We start from the raw sequence: 8402 nt of genomic DNA on the forward strand, positions 1-8402 counted from the left end.
CCCATATTCTATTTGAAATAAAATATGAAATAATGAAAAGGCTCTTAGTGATGTTTGTTGCAGCATTATTTATATCTGAAAACAATATACATGTCCAACTGTAGGAGAATGGTTAAATAAATGTTATTTTTTGTTGTTGTTAAATAAATTTTAAATCACCCATAAAATGAAATTATGTAGCTGAATAAGTATTTATGAAACATTCATAATGCTACTATAAATATTAAGGAAGAGCTTTTAATGATTTGTTTATACAATACTATTTCATAAATGTAAAAATGCTTAGGAAAAAAATCTGTAGCAGTACCGTGAAATGTCGGTAATTTTCTTCTTCTGAGTGCTAAGAATGTGCATAATTTTCCCCCCTAAAAAAGGCATACATTTATCTTAAGAATTGCCACAGGTGCCAAATAAGGGAAGCTTTAGAAAACAAGCATAACATTTGGAAAACTTGATTATTTTTAATGTCAACAAGGATGGTTCTTTAAATTTATATTATATGATATACATGTATACCTCTGTGTGTATATGGTACGTAGGGGTTATACTTTCTAATTTGAAGTGGAAAGGACTCATGTGACCATCACATATAAGTAGTACAGAGAATTTTACATCTGCTAACGATGACGAAATAGTGGTTTCTACCTCAGGGTATTACATATGGTCTTTGTTCTCTCTGCCTCAGGTGCTGATAGTCTGCAGCACGGGCTTGGCTGGGATTATGCTGCTCAACTACCAGCAAGATTACACAGTATGGGTGCTGCCTCTGATCATCGTCTGCCTCTTTGCTTTCCTAGTCGCTCATTGCTTCCTGTCCATTTATGAAATGGTAGTGGATGTGTTATTCTTGTGTTTTGCCATTGATACAAAATACAATGATGGGAGCCCTGGCAGAGAATTCTATATGGATAAAGTACTGATGGTAAGTACTTCCAGTGCCCTCTACTGCTTTAGGGATGAAAAGACTAATAAAATTAAACCTGTAACACTGGTGCATGAGTTTGGTCTTGGGGGAGCCAGGGAAGAAGGCCCTCTTGGCGTGGATGAGACCATTTAAGATCCACTTAGCTAGAGCAGTACCCATTAATAGGCCTGAGTCCGCACTATTCCATTCTGCTGCCCCGCTCTCTGCAATTAGACAGATTTGAATTGACTTTTAAACCTGACTTTTAGCCCTTGAATTAGAATTAAAACATTGGACCATGTTCTAAGTGCACTTTCCTGTGGGGTGGGGCTCAAAGACAAAAAGTCTTAGTTCCCAGGTTGTAGTTAGTAACTCCCTGTATTTCTCTATCCACCACTTTTCCAAGTATGATTGCTGTCTACTCCATTAAAACTCATTATCCTAAGTATGCCAGGCCAAATGAAAGGCATTTTGTAATGAATATAGATGAATAGAACCATGACTGGTAGATTGTCTTGTTTTATATTATTCAGGATCTGAACCTTTACACAGGTACATTCAGATTCTTTATAGTTATGTCGCCTCTGCAGCTTCCCTATATTAGAACCTCAATGAAACCTTTTTTTAAATTTAGAAATTATGTTAAATGGTTTAAATACTAGATACTACAAAATTAAAGGTGCTTTTTCTTTTTTCATTTACCTGAGAATATATTTATTGATGTTTAGAGAGAGGAAAAGTGAGAGAGAAACATCAATTGGTTGCCCCCCCCCCCATAACCCCAACTGGGATTGAACCCACATCCTAGGAATATGCCATGACCGGGAATCAAACCCGCAACCCTTTTGGTGTATGGGACAACACCCAACCAACTGAGCCATCTGGCCAGGACTTAAAGATGTTTTTTAATAATACCACCTCACTATTAAGCTGTGAAATATTCCTGTCTTAAGAGTGGATAATATTGAAAACTATCTCAATGTTAGATATTGAAAATGAAAGCCATCTTCCAGGAGAATGGATTTAAATTAAATCTATTTGTTTAAAATAAATGTGCTAATAAATAAACTAGATTTTTTTTTTAATTGCAAAATTATCCAATGAGTTAACTGACCTATTTGGTACTGATTATCTCTTTTACCAAGCACATCATCAACTAAATTTTGGACGTTTTCAAAGTGGAATTTGACCCATGATAATTGCATCTCTTTTGTGACTATAGCATTTAGGAGAAGTGTTTATTTTTGTTTTTCAGCCACTGATTAAAGCAGAGCAAAAAAGACTGCAGCTCTGATGTCTGCTACTATTATTGATGGCTATGGTTTTAGGGCCTCCATTGACCAGTATTGAGTCAAAAATGTAAATGTTCTTTAGAATGTGAAAGGACCTTAGAATTTTGCCATTTGGTCCCTATTTTGCAGGAGTTTGTGGAAAACAGTAGGAAAGCAATGAAGGAAGCTGGGAAGGGAGGCGCTGCTGATGCCAGAGAGCTGAAACCGATGGTAGGTGGAGATGAGGAGGTGGCCGCCCTCCCCGAGTTTCACTTTCACTTCCTCTCTCTCTCTGTCTTCACCGACTGCGCCTCCTCGGGAGAAGCGTTTGCTGTCTGTATCACACAGGACATGCTGCTCTTTCTGTTTGTGTGTCTACCCATCACTTGGATGGCAGAATTCTTGTCACGCCTGAGACTGCCTTCTGTAAAAGTAAGCTGAAAGGAACACAGCATTGTCACAATGAAGAGTGGCCGTGGCAGGGTAGGGCATAGTTTTGTCCCTAAGGTGAAATTGCTGTTTCTGGTGTGTGTTTTTTTTAAATTTCCTTTGTAACTGTCAGTGGTTAGTTTTCATTGGACTGAACATTTGGTTGTGCACTCAAACTGACGGCTTGAGTTCTGTCATTTTGGAAGGTGATAAGAGCAGTTCCTTTCAACTTGCTAAAATCCATACTCCCCCATTTTTTAATATTGGTTTCTGTCTTTTCCCCTTGGCTGACTTTTTCTTCTGTTGCCTGGATTGTACTTTCCTTGTTTCTAAAGTTATTTTTAAGTAGCAAACAAGTCTCTTTTCATCAACACCCACATTTTCCACTCAGTAAGACAACCTGGTCTTCTCCAAACCTCAGCTCAATTGTGGGAAGGATAAGTTACCTCTCTGGTCAGTGATACAGACATTCTGCTATCATTTCGGGGGGAGCGGGGCAAAGCACCTTAAAGTTAATCATTGTAAGTAGACTCCTGAGCTGATAGATGTTCTCACTGCTGCATAACAACAGATGTCTCTAGCATATATTGGTCTAATTACTACATATTTTACAAATGTGTAGTTCTTAAATAGCATGTTTATTTCAAATATTATATAATTGCCTTAAACAATTAATTTTAAATAATCTGCCTTCTAATTGCATATAGTATCCAAAAATGTGAGGTAAAGTCTCTCTTTTCTTCTTTATACTTTAATAAATGAATTGATTCATAGTTTTCCAATGTAAAAACTATGTGATTTAAAACAAGCCCATTTAAATATGTAAGAGTAAAGGAAGTGGGTTCATTTAAGGGGAGTGGAGGAAGCTATATATATGTATATATGTATATATGGAAAATAATCACATATTCAATCTAAATAAAAGTCTCAGCAGAATATTTAGATATAAATGCTTTTCTCTGAACCCCTTCCAGTACCTATTTTGATATGTTCTTAATAGCTTTGATGGTTATGAAGCAAAATTTCAATGTTTAGACTCCCAAGGCACAGATCACTCTGATCATAAGTAAAAGGATGTAGCCAGTGGTTATATAGCTCTTACTTTAAAGTGTGCATTAGCCGGAACTGGATTGAGTTGGCAAGAGACGCCAACCAGCAATCCCTCCAGTCAGGTGCCTTGCCTCCCTAGCCCTTCTCTCTGTACCCCTCTTATTTCACACAGGCCTAGGGGGAGGGCAGTGAAGATTGTGCCAGCCCTATGGTGGCATGGAAAAGTGAGGAAGACTTCTTTCTTACCACTGCTTGGCTGTCCTAATTACTCAGGAAATAAGGTTCCAAGCCTAAGACTTAAAAAAGGTGTAGAAAATCTTAAAATGTAAACCATCCTTCCCCCCCCCCCTTCTGTCTTCCCAGTGGTTGAAGTTTCCATTCAATTATTGTGCAGTGATAAGCATTTAAAGAAAGGGAGAAATATTTGGAGGTTTGGGACTAGCTAGATTGACCATGTAATTGATTGGCATGTAGTTCCGTATTCTTGAGGGAAAGATAGAAGGATTGTGGTAGACCAGAATGCAAGTTTACCTAAACCCCTTATTCATAATTAATAATACTAGGTTATGTGGCATTCTACCAGAAGCCAAAAATTGAGAAATGTTTTTCCCCCTATAATTGCTTTCAGTTTTAAATTAATGACACTTAACTCAAACAATGCATTCAAATCTTCATTCAGGTTTTGCTTTTATTTTGTTGTTGTTCCTCAGTTCATTGCTTGCAATTAATGGCAAGTCCCCAAATACATCTTTTACATGCATTGTTCTTCTGGTGCTTTGAACATTATAGTATTTGGTCCCTAAGAATGATGGTTTAAGTGGCAAAAAAACTCCTCAGGAGAGAAGTGTGAGATGGTGCTCACAGGGTCGTTAAAGTCTTTAAACCCACCGGTACCTCTCATTCTTATCTCTTTTCCACAGTTTGCATGGTAAGAGTGGACCCCCTACTACCACCACCATCTTGTATGTGTCCCTAAAGAACTAGCTGAGAAATTTCCCCCTGAAGTTTGGGGACTGGTAGAATTGAGTATACTTCTTTGTATTTGTTATTCCCTTAGATGAGAGTTCTTGAATGCTGGCACTACTATTTGAGTTCACTGTCTACCTCCCTCCTTATGGGATATTTTAATTTAGGATTTATTTTTAGCCTATAAAATAATGTTCAGGAAAAAATGAGCTTTAAAATTTTCCTTTTGACAGGGATCATTGAACTGGATATATAAGTACTCCCAGTTTTCCTCTTGGACATTTTTTTTTTTGAGAGATCCTGCTAGTGAAGAAAACTTGGAAGGTTTGTGAGGTCTCTCTCTAAATCTTTGAAAATGATTTTAGGAAAATTTACCAAATGTGATATAGAGATTTAAGCAAGAGACATCTGGTCATCTGCAGGAAAGCATCTACAGAGGAAAGAGAGAGAGAAAACCCGGGCGCTCTAGCAGCGTAGGCCAGAGAGGCTGCAGAGCTCGGAGATTTTCTAGAACAGCGGTGTGGTTTCCAGCATGCAATCGCATCACAGCCCCTGGAATATAGGCTCAGGGGAGAAGGCTTCTCAGCTCCTTTTGCTTTGTTGCTGTTTGTGACCATCTATGCATTTGTAACATCGTTCATGATCTCCTTCTAACGGTAATTGTCTAAGATGATACTCTGTGTGACTTTGTTTTCTAGGCCTCGGGAGCAAGTTCCGCTTGAACCTAGCCGACCGTTACGGAACCCATTGACATTCCAAACCAATATATACACATAACTATGTGTGTGTGTGTGTGTGTGTGTGTGTGTGTGTATGTATGTGTGTAAGTATATGTATATGTATACACACACACACATAATCAGCCAAAATCAGAGAAAAGGAACAGGGATTTAATACCTTTTTTATGCTTATTTTTGTCGAACATGTACTCCTTTCATACGGGTGGCTTTTACAAGGCAACTGCCGTCATTTAATGTTTTCAATTGTAATTGTCTTAATGGAAATGTTAAGATTCATATCTGATTCACATTTTTGATAACTTAGAGGAGATTTTAACTTTAGTTATTTCAATTAGGTAAAATTATTGTACCGAATTCTCTGTCTAAAGTTTGTTCAGGGGTGATTTCCCTGACACATGCATAAAATCAAGATCTTATTTTCCTGATGAATAAATCCTAGTGGGACCAGACTAGGTGTATGCTTTCAGAGAAATAAGGAATTACTCCAGTTTTCCCCAATCAAAAAAGCCATGTCATTTTACTTTGAGGAACACACAAGAGGACCCACTATGGGAAGTTTCATAATCGCTCGTGCATTTGTCAGCCAACATTAAAAAGTAACCAACTCCTCAGGTATTTGTAGTTTACCCTAATGCTTCTATAGGAGAGTAGGTAAAAAAGAAAAGGATAGATGATCTTTCTTATGCAAATTTTTTTCTTATGATTTGTCTTTCTTTTTTTACTTTAATAGCATCTTTCACACATTTTGTGCCTGATTTGAGAGGAAGCTGGAGCACCCAATGAGTTTATGTAGCCTCCAAATTTCTGTGTATTGATTTGCAGATTAAGTAATGCTGGGAGGGATAATGAAGGGAGAGAAACACTGAACACAAAGCATTGGCCATTCCAGTGGTTTAGGGCTAAATTGGCATTTTATACAAATGCTATAAACTTGGAAAATGGAATGGAGGGTGCTCCTCTCCTTGGCAATTCATGAAGCATCCAGAATTCTACAATGTTTAACTGAAGAATTGGTTAATGTTCTGATCCTCAAGTGTTGAACGTTTTTGTTTGTTTGTTTGTTTGTTTGGGGCTGGATTATGGGGTTTTGTTTGTTGGTTTGTTTGTTTGATTCTTCTATTCCTGAAGCTTACCAGATATGAATGGCTAATATTCCATTGTTCTGCTTATTGTAATGGTGAATGCTTTAAGAAAAAAAAAGTGTAATTTGCTAAGAATGATTCATGATCTGTTTATGCGATAACTCCTTTTTGTTACAATTTTTTTAAAAAAGGCTATTTTTGTTAATGTAAAGTAAATATTTCAGAGCAAATTTTTTAAACTTATTGCACTAAATACAGGCTCTGTACAGAAAAAGAAAAGCCTCAGCATTTTATCATTCCATGGAAGGAGAATCTTTTGAAAGAAAGCATTGTCTCCTACCAGAATTAGACAGTGAATTGGACCGGTATTATGGAAATGCATACAATTAATGTCAGTAGGGATTAATAAGCAACTGTTTGCTAATGTGCTTCCTTTCAAAGGGTTGGACCTTTAAATTGCTGCAAAAGGTAAATTTTATTTTTTTCTTTAAGTATCTGTATTCTTTAGCTAGGCTAAAATTTGCTAAAATGCCTTGGTTTCTTTTCAAAGCTCATGTAATATTTCTGATTTTTTCAGAATATTTGCAATAAGAATCAGAAATTTTATTAAAAAAAGAAAACACACAGTTAGGAGCTCATGTCTTGGCAAGATCTGGGAAACCAACATGTGAGAGTCGCTATTTTGAAACAATAATTCTCCAGAAGTTAACATCTAACATTGACAAACTGTATCATTGTACTATTTTATATCAGCAAAAAGGAATAAATATAATTATGTAACTAACAAAAAATTATCCAAATAGGTGAGAGAGCAAATCATCTAAGAAAATTCAGAATACCTTCTGTTTCATAGCCACACAGATTTGGGACATTAAGGGACATTGGGAGCTAAATTTATGATTGGCAAAAATCTGGAAGATGGGTATCAAAACAGAAGACATTCGAGGAGCTAGCTGTTTTAGGAGGTGTCCCTCCAGAGTGACCTGATGGAAGGCTTGAATTTGGAAATTGGGTTCTGCTCGCTCGGACATCCCAACATCACGGACCCTTGCTGCTCCCTGTTCCAAATGCTCGCAATCTCAACTATTTGGAAACCGCCAGGAATGCTTTCTAATTCTCTCTCGCAACTAGAACTGTAATCAGAAAGAAATTTTGTATTTTTGTATAACTCGATTGTGTGCCATTTTATATAACAGGTCCTGTTTTACAAATAAATTCTGTTTTACTAACATTGTGTTTAGAAACTATGATCTATGTGTAACCATGTCATTTGAGTTCCAAATTAATATCCAGGCTGTTTCCCCTGAGTAAGTTTGTGTGCTCCGTGGGCAGATGTATGCAGATATGCATATGTACTACACTGGCACACACACAGAGAGATTTGATGTGTAGAATATCACTTTCATCAGAGCTTCATTCTTTGATTCATTCTATAAAGCCTCGCAGAGGCTTTCTTTACAAAAAAAAAAAAAGCAATAAGGAAATGTTTTGAGGTTATGTCTGGGTGTTCCTGCTGCTGCTTTCATCCATTGCAAGTCATCCCTCAGCGAGCTATGGGCTGGCTGCCTTGTTGCTCCATCCACTCACTGCCTCCATCTTCTGCCCAAGTGAGAAAAAAATAGATGAAAAACAAAAATTACCTGCGAAATGGGGTTACCTGAACCATTTTATAGACCATTTGACTCTGTGTTGTGTGTTGGTTTTTTGTTTTATTTTTGTCTTTTTCTGTGGTGGATCTTCACAATTGCTCTCCGGACTCATAGCTTAAGGTCCTCTTAACTGTCAGTGAGGATCCTGGTGGCTGGAGCATCCTTATGGTTTCTGCCACCAGATGATTAAGGGTCTGGTGCACAGTTTGGAGTTTCTAGGCACCTGCCTCAAATGTAAGCTCTGCTGTAATGTAATATGGAAAGGGGAAGGTTACATTTCTCTATAAATGTAAGGGATCCATCTTCAATGG

General features: G+C 37.3%; 1 protein-coding gene across 1 annotated transcript in view; it reads left to right on the forward strand.

Annotated features, from left to right (window-relative positions):
• Nucleotides 1-7689, forward strand: part of SLC44A1 (solute carrier family 44 member 1) — a 66526-nt gene extending 58837 nt beyond the window's left edge. Inside the window, exons 13-15 of the mRNA XM_081102991.1 lie at nt 686-922; nt 2326-2406; nt 5319-7689. Coding sequence (XP_080959117.1) covers nt 686-922; nt 2326-2406; nt 5319-5342 — 342 coding nt within the window. The 3' untranslated portion in view covers nt 5343-7689. The remainder of the gene's footprint in view (nt 1-685; nt 923-2325; nt 2407-5318) is intronic.
• Nucleotides 7690-8402: the final 713 nt, after the last annotated feature.

The sequence above is a fragment of the Myotis nattereri genome, assembly GCF_964212035.1.
Source record: "Myotis nattereri genome assembly, chromosome: 12".
Classification (NCBI taxonomy): domain Eukaryota; kingdom Metazoa; phylum Chordata; class Mammalia; order Chiroptera; family Vespertilionidae; genus Myotis; species Myotis nattereri.